The sequence below is a fragment of the Cervus elaphus genome, chromosome 14 (assembly GCF_910594005.1).
Source record: "Cervus elaphus chromosome 14, mCerEla1.1, whole genome shotgun sequence".
Lineage (NCBI taxonomy): Eukaryota > Metazoa > Chordata > Mammalia > Artiodactyla > Cervidae > Cervus > Cervus elaphus.
The window spans coordinates 54,054,074-54,070,267 of NC_057828.1; the positions used below are offsets into that span (position 1 = coordinate 54,054,074).

General features: G+C 45.9%; 1 protein-coding gene across 4 annotated transcripts in view; it reads right to left on the reverse strand.

Annotated features, from left to right (window-relative positions):
• Window positions 1–16,194, reverse strand: part of FHAD1 (forkhead associated phosphopeptide binding domain 1) — a 159,131-nt gene that overhangs the window by 86,044 nt on the left and 56,893 nt on the right. For all 4 annotated transcript variants that reach the window (XM_043924446.1, XM_043924445.1, XM_043924444.1 and 1 more), the window contains exons 5-6: window positions 9,792–9,901; window positions 6,348–6,584 (exon numbers count right to left, since the gene is read on the reverse strand). In XM_043924446.1, the coding sequence (XP_043780381.1) occupies window positions 6,348–6,584; window positions 9,792–9,901 (347 nt within the window). The remainder of the gene's footprint in view (window positions 1–6,347; window positions 6,585–9,791; window positions 9,902–16,194) is intronic.

The window sequence follows — 16,194 nt, forward strand, 5'->3', positions numbered from 1 at the left end:
ACCGCTCACTGTTGCCTCTCTGAGATCACCATCTGTGGACTTTTAGCCATAAACAGGCCAGCAGTTGGTGCCGAATCATCCAGCACTGACTGTATGCAGAGCAAAATTCAAGAGACAGGAGGGTGTTGGGCGTGCTCAGTCACATCCGACTCTTCTGTAACCCCAGGGACTGTAGCCCACCGGGCTCCTCTGTCCACTGGATTTCCCAGGAAAGAACACTGGAGTGGGTTGCCATTTCCTATTCCAGGGGTTCTTCCCAACTCAGGGATCAAACTCATGTCTTCTGTGTCCCGTGCATTAGCAGGCAGACTCTCTACCACTGCACCACCTGGGAAGCCCCCAAAAGATGGGAACAAGTTATACAATGAAGTTCCTTTAATGAGAACAGCAAATAGCTTATACCTCATACAACACTCCAGAGTTTACAAAACTCATTTGCACATGCTACATGGATACTCCTCATAGCATTGCTGAAGGTTGCTGTTCCCATCAGTCTTCCCACTTGCAAGGGAGCAGACGGAGGCTTGGAGAGGTAAAGTCCCCTGCTCAGTATCACGGGGCTGGTCAGAGGTGGAGCAGGATTCAAACCCAGCCTCTAGTGGCCCATTTCCACCTTTCCAGGTGGCCCTAGGAAGCAGCATGAAAAGCTGGAGGCTGTAAAGGACAGTGTGGACTTGGGAGCCAGACTGTAGGCTGCAAGTTCTGTTTCTGCCTGTTAAGGGCCGTGTGAACACAGGAATACACCATATTCTATCTTCAGTCTGTACATGGGGTGATGGTAGTCCCAGACTGATAGGATTGTTAGAAGTATTGTTTTTCCCTAGGCCCTGCTTTTCAGCATGTCGGATTTTCGTTCCCCAACCAGGGATCAAACCCATGCCCTCTGCTTCAGGAGCTTGAAGTCTTAACCACTGGACCACCAGGAAATCCCTGTTAGAAGTATCTTAACAAATTAGTCATGTGTGCAAGTAGTCAGATCATGCCTGGCACACAGCATAGAGGGATGAGGTGTTACGGTCCTCTCAGCTGACTACCCATGGCATGTTTTAGCCTCAGCTTCCCTTGTCTGTCTCTGGGGAAAGGAGTTGGGAATCTTTTTGTGTGCATTTTAAGTCTTGCTCAGGCTCACTTTAACACTGCTGTGGTTATTATTAGGAGGAAATACAGGAATCATGGGTGGGATGACCATGGGCTGGCTGCTGCGAGAACTCTGGAAGTCCCTGGCTCAGAACCCACTTGAGGGCCAGCCCCTCTCCGGGGATCCACACGCAGGACAGGGGCCCTGGAAGGATCTCCTTGGAAAGCAGCCCTGGTAAGGGCTGGAAAGTAGCTGCCGCATCTTGGCCTTCGCAGAGCAGGTACGTGAGAGGCTGGGGAAGGGAGGTGGGCCAGAACACCCTCCCTCTTCATCTGACTCCTGACTGCTTGGTCTGAGTGGCCAGGCCTTTTCCCTCCCAGGGTGCGCTGTGGGCCTTTGCTACTTTGATTTTTTCAGACATCAGGACTCAGTTCTCCCACAGGGACATGTTTATTGGGGCAGAAATGCCACATAGTCCCTAGACAGGATGAGGGCTAGCTTGTTTTGATAGATCAAAATAGAAGCAACAAGGAGCGGGACATAATTTCTTTGTTTTCCTAAGGTAAGGTTGCCAGATTTGGGGGAGAAAAAAAGGATGCCCACTTAAAATAAGATGACAGATAACATTTTCGTGTGTGTCCCATGCAGTATGTGGAACATACGCTAAAAAAGACATTCTAATATTCAAATTTAATTGGGTGTCCTTATTTTATCTGGCAACCCCACCCTAAGAGAGCTCTTAAACTTCAGTCATTCAAATACCACTTTCACTATTTTTGCCATATCTCTTTCCTGGTCCCACTATAATTTCTTAGCATTTTTCTTAGAAGCCCCTTGCTTTTTAAACTTAAAAACATGTATTAAATTAAAAATAACTGCTATAAGAGTAAACTGAGACACAATATCATAAATAAAAATGATCTTAAAAGAAGATAAAATACAAGAATTTCCTTGTTTACTGTCAGACCAGGCTGCAGGCTTCACATTTAAAAAAAAAAAAAAGATTGGGGGGCAGGGGCGGGCATTCCCAGGTATTTGGGCAACGGTGTGGTGACCTTGCCACCAGATGGCGCTCACAGCCTTTGGTCCTGGTTTCTGTGCCTGAAAATCTTGTCATTCTTACTCAGAATTAATGGAAGTGTCAAGGTCTCACAAGTTTTCTTTCTCGTTTCATGCACCATCATAGTTGAGAGTCTATAACATTTACGGGGGTTACAGATACTTTCCCCCTGGGGCATCTGAGACATTATTGAGACAGGTCTATGCTAGAAGGTGGGTGGCGCGGGGGCACAGGCCACTCTGGCGTCCAATCTCTCCAAGGCTATTGTAGTTCAGTTGCTCAGTCGTGTCCAACTCTTTGCAATCCCATGGACTGCAGCATGCCAGACTCTTCTGTCCTCCACCATCTCCCGGAGTTTGCTCAAATTCATGCCCATCAAGTCAGTGACGCTATCTAACTATTCCATCCTCTGTTGCCCCTTTCTCCTTCGGCCTTCAATCTTTCCTTGCATCAGGGTCTTTTCCAATGAGTTGGCTCTTTGCATCAGGTGGCCAGAGTACTACAGCTTCAGCTTCAGCATCAGTCCTTCCAATGAATATTCAGGGTTGATTTCCTTTAGGATTGACTGGTTGGCTCTCCTTGCTGTCCAAGGGACTTCTCCAAGTGTTCAAGAGTCTTCTCCAAACCACATTTCTAAAGCATCAATTCTTCAGTGCTCACTTTCTTCATGGTCCAAGTCTCACAGCCATACATGACCACTTTCTATGGGTGGTGGTGGTGGGGGACACAGGCCACTCTGCCCACCAGCCTGCCCAAGGCTATACTTTTGCATTTTTGTGCTTTAGACTTTGAGTGAAAAAAATTCTTTCATTTCTTACTGAAGAGATGAAAGAGGGTGGGTGGTGGTGGTGGTGGTGGTGGAATACAACTTTCCCATAAAATGTACTTGGAACACTTAAGCAAACTGTTTCTAGCTCTTCTCAGCTTAATGGGTTCATTTGCATAAGGAAGAACACACAGAGGCAAACTTCCAGAAGGGAAAACATACGTTCCCCTCTAAAGACTCCAGTGTTTTTGACAGATTTAAAATATTTCATTCTAAGTGTCAGAGTTTTAGGATTTTGGATTGCTGAAAAACTCAAGAGAGTCTTCAAGGGACCTCCCTGGTGGTCCAGTGGTTGAGAGTTCAAGTTCCAATGTAGGGGATGTGGGTTTGATCCCTGGTCGAGGACCTAAGAGCCTGTGCACCACAACTAGAGAAAGCCTGTATGCACAACAAAGACCCAGCTGAGCCAAAAAAAAAAAAAAGAGTGTTTCAAACCTCTTTGTTACTTTTACTACCAAAACAAATATCCATGTTGTCTGTAATTGGCATAAATTCCAAGATGTTTAATGTCTGTTATGCTATGTAATAAAATGGGCCCAGAATCATAAGAAAATTAATAGTGCTAGGAGGAGTGACTGTTTCAAGATACTAATTTGGTTTCTAATTAGCACAGGCGTATAAGAACACATGCAGGTAAGAATGTTCTAGCGATATTTCTAGGTGATGGAAGATCTTTGAGAGCAAGTCATTATGTACATGCTTTCAGGGACCAAGGAGAATGCATACAGTAATCAGAACAATAAATCAACCAGCCATGCGGCTTCTGCTTCTGGCTGAATGTTCTGCAGGCAGTAGAATATTGAAGAAGCTAAAACATGAGTGGATGGAACTCGATTTGAGTTCAAACCAGGGCAGCCTCTGGTTCATAGATGTCTTGTTACAAAATATTCTCCTTCAGTTATAAGTAAAGCTCCAGAGGTGGAGGAAGTAACAGGATGATGAATCAGTGTAATTATTTCTAGACAATTCCTTTGTTAAAAAAAAAATTTTTTTTCCCCAGATATCATCAGCCACTTTAAATAATACTCAAATTGTGACTGGCTGATATTCAAAGATATGTGGCAATTCTATAATACTATGTGTCAAATATGTTTCAACTGAAGAAAAAAAAGATACATGAGAATAATTCAGCCTTGTCCATGTACCTGTGACATTAGCTCAGGAAAGCTCTGAAATGGGAGGATAACTGAAAAGGATATTTCAGCAAAACTGGGTTCAGCTCAAGAGAAGATGCTCCTCAGGGAGTCAGTTACACGTCAAGGCAGCTGTTTGCAGTAGGGGTTCCTACAGGACTTGCCGCTTCCAGTGTTTTTTTCAAAAGTAGGTTCAAAAGAGTCACCGCTTCACTGAAATACTAGAACATATATCCTGTTTCCTGGTTTATTCTGTCCCCCTCACTAGAACAAAACAGGGGGAGGGATCATGTCTTCCTTATTTGTGGTGAATTCACAGAACCTGGAAGACAGCATGACACAGGGTTGGCCCCAGCAAATACTGATTTGAATGAACAGATGGATGGATAAAGAACAAACAGACACAGACCCATCAGAGTTCTGGAAGGTTACTAGGACCAACCTTTGCCTTCATGGAGCTGACAGTCTCCTGATAGAATCTCCTAGGTTCCCCATACAACCCGAGTCCTTTCTAGGGCACCGTTTCTAGGACTGAAACTGTGCACCTAGAATCTGTTACAGAAGGGGAAGGCAGTAAACAAAGAATCAGGGAACCGAGGCCCCAGACGTGGCTATGGTTTTAAGCAGATTTATGCACTGAGGCCAAAATTCATCAGTGGCCAATTCCTTTCTTTTATCAACTATGTTGAGATATGGGCTTCCCTGGTGGCTCAGCTGGTAAAGAATCCATCTGCAATGCAGGAGACCCCAGTTTGATTCCTGGGTTGTGCAGATCCCCCGAAGAAGAGAATGGCTACTCACTCCAGTATTCTGGCCTGGAGAGTTCCACGGGCTATATAGTCCGTGGGGTTGCAAAGAGTCAGACACAACCGAGCTACTTTCACATATGTTGAGATATAATTTATGTACAAGATCAATGGCTGATTTTAAAGTCATTACTTAAAAAAAAAATTTTTTTTTCTGGGTCTAGTTTCAAAAGAAAGGAACTTGACCATAAGTCCAGGCATCCTGCGTGGAGAGTTTTGGGTGAAATTCTCCATAAATGAAGCAGCAGCTGTCTTCAGGGTTTGACAAGGGCCTTGGCGTTTGGAACACTGGGAGGTTCCTTCTCCCCATCTCTAGTCCTTTCTGGATGGGGCCAGGTGAGCACGAGAGGTGGTCACTAAAGCCATAGAGCTGGGTGGAAATGCAAAGTGGCAGAGGGGAGCTCAAGCCACACAGCCCCCTCTCATTTGCTGTGCAAGCTGTAACAAGCTCCTAGGTATCTCCAAGCCTGCCTCAGTCGCCTCATCTGTAGAACTGTGTAGTTAGGGGCTTCCCAGGTGGTGCTAGTGATGAAGAACCTGCCTGCCAAGGCAGGAGATGTAAGAGACCAGGGTTCGATCCCTGGGTCAGGAAGATCTCCTGGAGGAGGGCATGGCAACCCACTCCGGTATCCTTGCCTGAAGAATCCCATGGACAGAGGAGCCTGGCAGGCTACAGTCCATAGGGTTGCACAGAGTCAGACACGACTGAAGAAGGCACTTAATCAAAGGTATTAATAATATTGTGTTTAGCAGGCTAGGAACCTGCCACGTCTCTCCTCCCTGGATCTGTGCTCTTCCCCACCATCTGTGCTGACCGCCCGTTTCCAACAATCCGGGTGGATATCCTTGGTGCTCCCTGGGGCTCCACCTGAGAGCCAGCCCTGAGTCACCACTCTAAGGCTCTGACCCCTTGTCTTCGAGCCCTGCCTGGTTTTTCTTGTTTTAATTAACTGTCATTAAAGTATAGCTGCTTTAGAATGTTGTGTTAGTTTCTGCTGTCCAGTGAATCAGCTAAAAAAAAGTGAATCAGTTACATATATAAATATATCCCTTCTTTTTTCGACTTCCTTCCCATTTATCTCACCACAGAGCATTGAGTAGGGTTCCCTGTGCAATACAGTAGGTTCTCATGAGTCATCTATTTTATACATAGTATTAAGAGTGTGGGGCTTTCCTGGTGACTCAGTGGTAAAGAATCCGCCTGCCAAGGCAGGAGCTGCAGTTTCGATCCCTGGGTTGGGAAGATGCCCCTGGAGAAGGAAAACGGCAACCCACCCCAGTATTCTTGCCTGGGAAATCTCATGGACAGAGGAGCCTGGTGGGCTACTGTTCATGGGGTCGCATAAGAATCGGACATGACTTAGCAACTAAACGAGGACAATTAAGAGCGTGTGTATGCCAATCCCAGCCTGCTAATCTGTCCCATGCCCCTCCTCCCCTCTACCTGGCTTTTCAAGTTCTGGATTTCTCTCTGTTGGGCATCATCGTCTTCCTCCAGAACCTGGAGCTTGGGCGGGACCACCCTCTCATTCTGCCTGGATGCGGCTGTTTCTGACAGCTTCTGGCTCAGGTGGGCCACTTCGTTTTGAAGGTTCACGATCACGGCATCTTTGTATTTGGATTCGAGTTCGAAATCTGAGAGACGGCTGACTTCTTTTCCCAGCAGCAGAATTATTTCATCCTGGGTGGAGGCCAGATGGGAAGTTTAGTGGGTGTGGGTCTGGGTGTAAGGCTGGGCCCATTGAAAAAAAAATAGGAAAAATATGGTATCATTCTCTGGGAAGGTGAGGGCAGGCAGGGAAGGACAAGGCAGATTCTCAAGGCTATCTCTGTCATTTGAGAAAACCTCATAGCGTCAAGAATTTGGTTGAACTAATGTACTTGTCTATAGGTATCTGTCATGGATGTCTGGGCTTCTCAGGTGGTACTTGCCTGCCAATGCAGGAGATGTAAGAGATGTGGATTTGACCCCTAGGTCGAGAAGATCCCCTGGAGGAGGGCATGGCAACCCACTCTAGTATTCTTGCCTGGAGAATCCCATGGACAGAGGAGCCTGGTGAGCTACAGTCTATGGGGTTGCAAAGAGTTGGACACGACTTAAGCGACTGAGCCTGCACACACATGAATGGATGTCTATAGCTCACAGGTACTCAAACTTTCCTTTCTCTGAGAATTATCCTTTCATGTTAAGAATAACCATCCCACTTGGGAACTTCTGTTGCTGGAAAGTTTATAATTTTTTATTTACAATATTCAGCCTAGCACACTGGGGACCTAGGAAAGGTAACTAGGAAAACAACATTCTATTCAATCACATTCTACGTATAACGAGGGCTATTTTTTTTAACTTAAAACATTTAATACATTCTGAAATATTTATTTTCCCTTTCCTCTCTTCTAGTGCTTCCTGCCTCTCTGGCAATTCATGTAAGAATTTTTTTTTTCCAGGTCACTGAATCTGGGAAGTAAATGAGACGGGAATGCTGATTATTTGTTCGGGCTGGTGTAAACTTTGGGCTGGAAAAACAACATCGCTGGCAGACTTCACCCACAGGTATAATTAACCCTGTCTTCCATCTCTCCAAAGAAAAAGTTCTAACAAAAGAATTTGTTAGGTTTCCCAAAAGTGGAAAAAAAAAATCCCCCAAGCTTTTCACCAGCAGTTATCAACAAAATGTCAAGAAAACTGAAAAAAAAAAAAAAGAATTCGCCAGATACCTTTTCAAAGGCAGACACAAAAAGAGGTAAACAGGCAATTTCCAGGCTGGCTCATTCCCACGGGAGCTTGCCCAGTTGGCCTCAAGACCTTCCAGCTCTATGACCTGGGGAAGGACAGGATCTTAGTCAGGAGGAAGCTTGTCTGACATTGCCAGCTGCTGCCAAGGGTCTTCTTTTGGGTCCTTGTAAATGCTGGTGGCAAAATTTCAAGAGAGTGCACCAAACAGATTCCCTGCTCCTGGGCAGTTTCCTCCTCTTTCATCCTGTTATGATCAGCCAGGAGCTTATTTATTTTTCATGCAACAAACACTCATTGGGCAGCCACTATATACCAGGCCCTGTGTTGGTGCTGAAATATAAGTTTATAGAGGGCGGTGGACTGCTGTGGGTTCTGTCTTCCTGGTGAGTGCCACCCCTCAGCCCCCAGTGCCCTTCCTGGAGGGAGCCTGGTGCATGTGACCCAAGCTGGTCAATCAGTTTTCTCAAAGATTTCACACACCAGTTACAGAGGGGGAGGATCTCTTGCCTCCTTTTGGACCACAGACCTTACATTTAGAGGCTTGTTTGCCTGAGTTTGCCTTTTCCAACACACAAAACTGGCCTTATGCAGAAAGCCAGACTCTGAGGGAAATAGAGGGGAGAGATTGGTGGTAGGAAGTGTTCTGATGACAAGATTCAAGCTCCTGGATCTAGCCATACCTGAAGCTAGAAACCCTTTAAATATTCCAATAAGAGGAGCCAATAAATTCTTCCCTCTCCACCAAGCTAATTTCTTTATTGTCACCTGAAGGAGTCCTGGCAAGTCAGGGCATAAATGGCTTATAAATAGAAAAAAATTATAACTGTGGTTGCACTATATTTCCAATTTAAAAATGGAGGCAGGTTGAAAAACGGCTACAAACTTTGCAGCTTTGCCATCTAGCCTATTTCCCCGCTCTCTAAGTCTAGGCTGGCTCCGGGACTTCTTTAACCAGCAGAAGGTAGTGGAAGTGTGGCTGCATGATGCCCAGGCAAGTTTTTACAGGCTGTAAGCTTGTGTTCCAGCCCCCTGGGAACCCTGAGAACACAGTGCAGAAAAGGGGGGCACCAGTCCAGGCATCCTGGCTGAGGCTCCAGTCCTGGGAAGGGGGCCATCAGAGAGACCACCAGCCGGGCCAGGTCATGGGCTGACTGCAGTCTAGTGAGTGAGGTCAGGGGACAGGAGCAAAGGAAACTTCCAGATCAATCTGGAGATTCTGGGGAATAATGAGTTGCTGTTTTAAGCCCCTATGCTTTTGGGGCGGCTTGTTACACAGCAAGAAATACAGAATCTGAGCCTGGCTTCTCACTTCCCTGCAACAATTCTTAGAGTCTTTTCTCAGGACACCTTTGTCGGAACCCCCAACCTCCTGAAGTTTGGATTCCATGTCTGACAAAGACCCCAGGTGGTTCTGCTCCTCAGAGACTCCAAGAATTGCTGCAGGCCCAGGCCCTGGCCTTTGAGGAAAGTGAGATATTGAAGACTGCTTCTTTTAGAATTATTTTCAGGTCATGTCTAAGAGGGAAGAAATCGACCTGGGTCCTTCCCAGGATGGTTTGAGTTCACCTCTTGTCCTTCTTTAAACCTCCCTAATTCTTTAATGAGTTTTTTTCTTTGCTTGGGTCTCCCTGACTTCAGTGTTCACTTCTTCCTGCCAGAAATGTATTTACCCATCATTACTGTTCCATCACTCGAAGCTGACCAAGTGATTACTATGTGTGTGTGTTAGAAGTACCTGCTGGGAAGTTAAAAAGACCTAGGTTTGAATCCTAACACTGCTCCTTACCCTGGGCAACCTTAAACAAGTTACTTAACCTCTCTGAGCTTCAGTTTCCTCATGTGCAAGGTGAGGGAGATAAAATCTATCCTGAAGATGGTAAGGATTAACAAGTCAAGGAAATGTGAAGTGCATAGGACCTGGCCCAGCACACCGGAGGTGCTCAGTGGTAGATGCTATTTGGGATAAAATGAGTGGTAACCAAACTTTTGGCTGATGTCTTGGGAGCAAGAGGTGATTTCTTGGATGTAGTTTTAAAAAAAAGAAAAAAGAAAAAAAAGGCACTTCTAGAGCCACAAAGAGCAAGAGGCAGTGGCAATCCCTCCACGGGTCCCTCTTGCGGCTGTAGCTCAGCCCTCCCCGAGATCCCTCACCTTCTCCTGCTGGGCCAAGTCATGATCCACAAACATCTCCCTGGCGGATCCTGCCCCGGGCATTTCCTCGGCCACTGCTTGTTCTGACAGATTCACGGCGTTGGTCCACACTAACACATACGGGCGACAGAGAATGCAGAGGAGATTGTAAGTTTCCCTAAAAGCTTAGAGGATATCTTCAGATTAATCTTCACACTCATGAAACTCACGCAATGACATCATCACAGCAATGCTGGTAAGGGGAAGAGCCGCCGCCTCCTCTTCCCCAGGGTTAGCTGTGCTGATGCACTTTGACGCAGCCCTTTTCAGACTTATTTCTATGCCGCCTAAGAGCTGAGGACCTGTGCAGGTAATTTAATCTCTCTCAGCTACATATATAATGTAGGGACGCTAATAGTCTCTATTATAAAGGGCTCTTTGGAGAGTAAATAGAATAATGATGTAGAGCACGGGTGGGCAAACTATGACCCTACGGCCAAATCTGGCCCTCTGCTTATTTCTTAACTTATTTATTGGACTTTTCTCTACTGCAGTGAGTGGGAGCTACTCTCTAGTTGTGGTGCATGGACTTCTCATTGCAGTGGTTTCTCCTGTTGCAGAGCACAGGCTCTAGGGAGTGCAGGTTCAGTAGTTGCAGCAGGTGGGATCAGTAGTTGTGGCCCATGGGCTTGGTGGCTCCATGGCATGTGGAATCTCTGCAGACCAGGGACTGAACCCGTGTCCCCTGCATTGGCAGGCAGATTCTTATCTACTATGACACCACAGAAGTCCAGCTATTTTTTAAATTGCAGTCACATCTTTTATTTAAGATTTTTTTTTTTAAGGTTGACCTTTTTTCCTTTTTAAGTCTTTATTGAACTCATTATAATATTGCTTCTGCTTTGTGCTTCAGTTTTTTGGCCATGAGTCATATGGGATCTTAACTCGCCTATCAGGGATCAAACCCGTACCTCCTGCACTGGAAGGTGAGGTCTTAACACTGGACCACCAGGCAAGTCCCTAGTCATATTTTTAACAAAAAACAAAAATGGGGGAATTCCCTGGCTGTCCAGTGGTTAGGACTCTGCTTTCCCTGCCAAGGGCTCGGGTTCAATCCCTGGTTGGGGAACTAAGATCCCACGGCCAACAAACAAAAACAAAAATGGATTTACATAACAGAGATTTTTCTCCAGCTTACTTTTCACCTAACAATAAAAAAAAAAAAAAAAAAAAACATTAAAAAAATCAGCATTTGTAGCTGTACTTGGTTCTTTTTAAAAATATTTATTTATTTTTGGCTGAGTTGGGTCTTACATGTGGGTGAGTGGGCTTCTCTCCAGTTGTGGTGAGTGGGCTCCAGCGCACAGGGGCTCACTGGTTGTGGTGTGCAGGCTTAGCTGCCCCTCGCCACGTGGGAGCTTAGTTCCCTGATCAGGGATCAAACCCCCATCCGCTGCATTGGGAGGCAGGTCCCTAACCACTGGACCACCAGGGAAGTCCCTGTCCTAGGTTCTTTTTAATGATAGCATTGTGCTCCACTATACAACTGTACCTGATGTATTAACTAGGACCCACTTGATAGACATGCAAGCTTTCCTGAGTGTTTTCTTATTAATCCCATTATTACAAGGGCTGTTTACATGACTTTTGGGGGATGTGGCATTATGTTTGGGGATCTCACTCTGAATCATATCAGACATATCACAATTCACATCAAGAATGAATAAATTTTTTTTTGGGGGGGGTAGAAACTTTTGTAAAGATTTCCATAATTCTGCTTGTGAGACCACTTGGCTCCAAGCAGTGTATTTTAAATTTCCAATGGACTCTCTGGTTTCTGGGCAGTCACTGCACAGTCTTATCTTCTTGTGAAGTGAGAAACTGATCCAATTGTTTTCAAAGGCAGTGAAACTTTAATGGGTGTTAACATGAATGATGAATGAAGCATGCACCGACGTGTTTGTGGCCATTTATTCCATCATTTATTCATTTGGCTTCTGCATTTTTTATTTATGCACTTCAGAGTCAATGATTCCCACCCTACCAAGCTTTTAAACACGTCTGTGGATCCTAGAACCTCCAGTGGACGCAGCCTATTTAAAAAAAAAAATCCTCTCCTGGTACAGGTTCGATTATAACGTGCAGCCAAATTCTGGGCCCTGTCATGCATCAAGGACTGTCACAGGCCTGCAGATCAGTTTCTAAATATTCAGCATAGTGTGCTTGGGGCTATATGCGTCCAGGTCATTTAACTTTCAGGCTAGAGGCGGTCAGATCCCGAATCTGCGGTCCTCAGTCCTGGTGTGGCCAGGCAGCACTGCATTAGACAGGCCATGGACCAGAGGAAGCTGTGCCTCCCGAAGGTCAGAAATGGGTTCTTACTGGTAACAGCGTGGCCTGTTACTTGGCATGCTGAACGCTAGAAACCAGCTCCCAGGGGTCCAGTGGAGGAAGGGATTGCCTGGCCTGTGCCATGGGGCAGGCCCTGGAGTCTGACCCTAATGGGGCGAGTGTCCAGTCTTGGCTTAAAGCTCTGGCATCTGCTGCTGTCCCTAGGGGTGACTCCAGATGCTCTGAGGCCCTGTGAGGTGATGGTCGGAGGGGGACATCATCAAACCTATAGAAGAGGCTGAATGACGGGATCCCTCTGCTGCAGAAGGTGTGTTCACTCAGTCTTTGTGGGGGCAGAATGTGCTCTGAGACTCGCTTTCCTTACACCCAGGCTGGGAGGTGCTGGGGCAGCTTCCCCTCACCCGCCCCAAATGTTTTTACAGACTACTATTATTTATCAACACTGGAGCAGGAAATGGCAACCCACTCAGTATTCTTGCCTGGAAAATTCTATGGACAGAGAGGCCTGGCGGGCTACAGTCCATGGGGTCACAGAGTCGAACACAACTGTGGGACTGAGCTATCTTCATAGCTCTTCCTGTTTCCCCTGTTATTATTCATATTATTTATCAAAAAGGACCTAAGGGCCACATCTGACCAAACCGGTTTAACTCAGTTCAAAACAGACCCTCTTGCCTGCTGGATCCTTTGGAGGTCCTAGTGGGGAGAAGCCCCAGGGAGGGCCAGGAGGGCTGGGGGATTGGGTGGGATGGCAGAGGTGGGGACAGAGGCACTTTAAGAAATTTCCAGCAGGAGCTATTTGCTAACAGCAGAGGAGTTACTTCAGTATTTTAACAACCCACTGCCTGTCCTGGTGTGTATGAAAGTCACTCAGTCATGTCTGACTCTTTGCGACTCCATGGACTATATGTCCATGGAATTCTCCAGGCAGGATACTAGAGTGGGTAGCCTTTCCCTTCTCCAGGGGATCTTCCCAACTCAGCGACTGAACCCAGGTCTCCCTCATTGCAGGCAGATTCTTTACCAGCTGAGCCACAAGGGAAGCTGGCCTGTCCTGGTGCTCATCCAATAATCATCAGTCCACAAAGGGGCAGCAAGGGTGCACCTTAACTGTGTCTTATTTTTTTGTCATTTCTTTTTAAAAAAATTTTTTTTAAATTATGAAAGTATGATAACACATCTATAGCAGACGTGGAAAATACAGAATAAAGTTACATATGTTAACTGTGTCTTCAAGACGTTGCTACACATGGTAAGTTGTAAATAAAAGTTAAATGACAATCATGGGTAGATGATCATTTAATTTTTAAAAATTTTAACATTTATTGAGTGTTCAGTATGCATGAGGTACTGCGCTTGGCACTTACAGGCAGGATCTGATTTTGTCTTCATGACAACCTCGTGAGATAGGCATTACTATTTCCATCTCTAGTGAAGGACACGGAAGCCTGGCGTGATACAGTCCATGGGGTCGCAAAGAGTCAGACACAACTTAGTGACTGAACAACAACATTCCTGTTTCCATTTCATAAGTGAGTGATATGAGGTACAGAGATGCCAAGTCAGCTACTCAAGGACACACAGCTGGCAAATGGGTATGAGCCCAGGTTTTGGATTCTGAGCCCTACCTCTCCTAATCTCTATGCAGTAAATTTACTGAAGTGGGAAGACATTTATGATATATTATTGAATTTCAAAAAGCAGGTTACCAATGTTAGGTTCACAGGATCCCACTATTGGGAGAAAAAAATATATATAAATCGGATGCTATTTTAAAAAATTCACCCAATGTATTTTCTGTTCTCAGTAATTCTTCTCCACCTCCCATGAGCTCTTGCCATTAAGATTTGGTGGTTTTGGAGCTGAGGTTTTATTGCCTTGTGGGAAAGGAAGGATGACTATGAAGTTAGAATGGGGTGATTTAGCCTTCAGGCACAATGACGTTTTGACTTCTGGCAAAGACTGCAGAAATTTCTGAGTATCACAGTTGGAGGGTCGGGGGGTGGGGTTGCTGCTGGTATCAAGTGGGAGGGAGCCAGGGATGCTGCTAAATGTTCTAAAGTGAACAGGACAGATCCCACAACAAGGAGTTATCCAGTCCCAAATGTCACCGTGCCGAGATGGAGAAACCCTGACCTGGCCTACGATAAATAAGTCCTTGGCTTTGGGTTTTCATTAGGATTTTTCAAATCTATAGCAAGGCAACAGTCTAACAGTAAACCAACTTTATTTGAAAACCCCAGCTTCGTTAAGAGGGGACGGGTTTTTTCCAGAACACTCAAAAATAGATGTTTTCTATAAAGAGCCAGCCTGGAGGACAGGAGCATAGAGTGCTCCAAAGAGTGGAGTAGAGAGGCCCAGACAGGAAGGAGCTCTCCATCACATGGGAAGTTGAAAGCCCTTCTCAGAGGACGGAGTGTCAGGGAAGTCAGGGTGAATATATGGAAACAGATGAGATCTGGCTGGGAGGCTGAGGGGATAGAGCCCCAGGAAGATGTGAAGGCCTCTAAGCCATAGGATTCATCCTTCACTTCTCCAGGGGAGAGTACATCCCTTAGAGAAGCCCCAGTTTCAACACGGCATTGGAAAAACTGATGGCAAAATCCACTGATTACAGTTGTTGTTTAATTGATCAGTTGTGTCTGACTCTTTGTGACCCCATGGACTGCAGCATGCCAGGCTTCCCTGTCCATCACTATCTCCCGAAGTTTGTTCAAACTCATGTTCATTGAATCAATGATGCCATCCAACCATCTCATACTCTGTCGCCCCCTTCTCCTCTTGTTCTCAATCCTTTCCAACATCAGTTCTTCCAATGAATATTCAGGGTTGATTTCCTTTAGGATTGACTGGTATGATCTCCTTGCTGTCCAAGGGACTCTCAAAAGTCTTCTCCAGTACCACAGTTCAAAAGCATCAATTCTGTGGCACTCAGCCTTCTTTATGGCCCAACTCTCACATCTGTATACAGTCAAGCTGTACAAACCATAACTTTTTGACTATACAGACCTATGTTGGCCTGAGACTAGGTCATAAAAGACATTATGGCTTCTGCCTTACTGTCCAAGACCACTTGTCTGGAGGAGTCAGCAGCTGTGTCACAAGGACGCTCAAACAGCCTATGGGCAGGTTCACCTGGTGAAGAACCGAGGCCTCCTACTAAAAGCCGTGGAGGGAACCATTGCAGAGATGGGTCCTTCAGCCCCAGGAGGGCCTCCTGATGACCACAGCCCTAGCTGAGACCATGATAGCAACCTCATGAGAAACCCCAAGTCAAAATCACCCAGCTCAGCCAGTCCCAAATTCCTGACTCAGAGAAACTGTGAGATAGTAAATGCTTACTGCTATTTTATTTTTAAAATATTTATTTATTTGGTTGCGCTGGATCTTGATTGCCCTGCTTGGGCTTTCTCTAGTTGCAGGGAGTGGGGGCTACTCTTTAGCTGTGGTGTGTGGGCTTCTCACTGCAGTGGCTTCTCTTGTTGCAGATCACAGGCTCTAGGGCTTTTGGGCTTCAGTAGTTTCAGCTTGTGGGCTCTAGAGCACAGGCTCAATAGTTGTGGTGCACGAGCTTAGCTGTTCTGTGGCATGAAGGATCTTTCCAGACCACGGACAGAACTGTGTCTCCTCCTTTAGCGGGAGGATTCTTCACCACTGAGCCGTCAGGGACACCCCTTACTGTTGTTTTAGACCCTTACATCCTGGAGTAACTTGTCAAGCTGCAATGAGTAGTGAATACTGATTTTTGGCAGCAGGATCGGTGCAAAATTTACCAAAACCCCTAAAGGTGGAGTGGTTTGGGGTGGAACAGTGGCCAGAAGCTGCAGGACTTTTGCCAAGAGCCTTAGAGAAGGCCTGTTAGAAGGTTTGTTAGTAGGAGCTCAAAGGCCTTTGAGGAGGCAGTGAGAGGAGGTTTCCAGGAAAGTGAGGAAAATGTTACTGGGGTTAAGGGATCCTTGTTAGGTGGTGGCAGAAGTTTTAATAGCACACTGTCTGTCATCATGTGGGAAGAGAAAATGTTCCTGACGAGCTGACTGATTAAGCTAAAGAGAACTCCAGGCAAGAGTTGTGG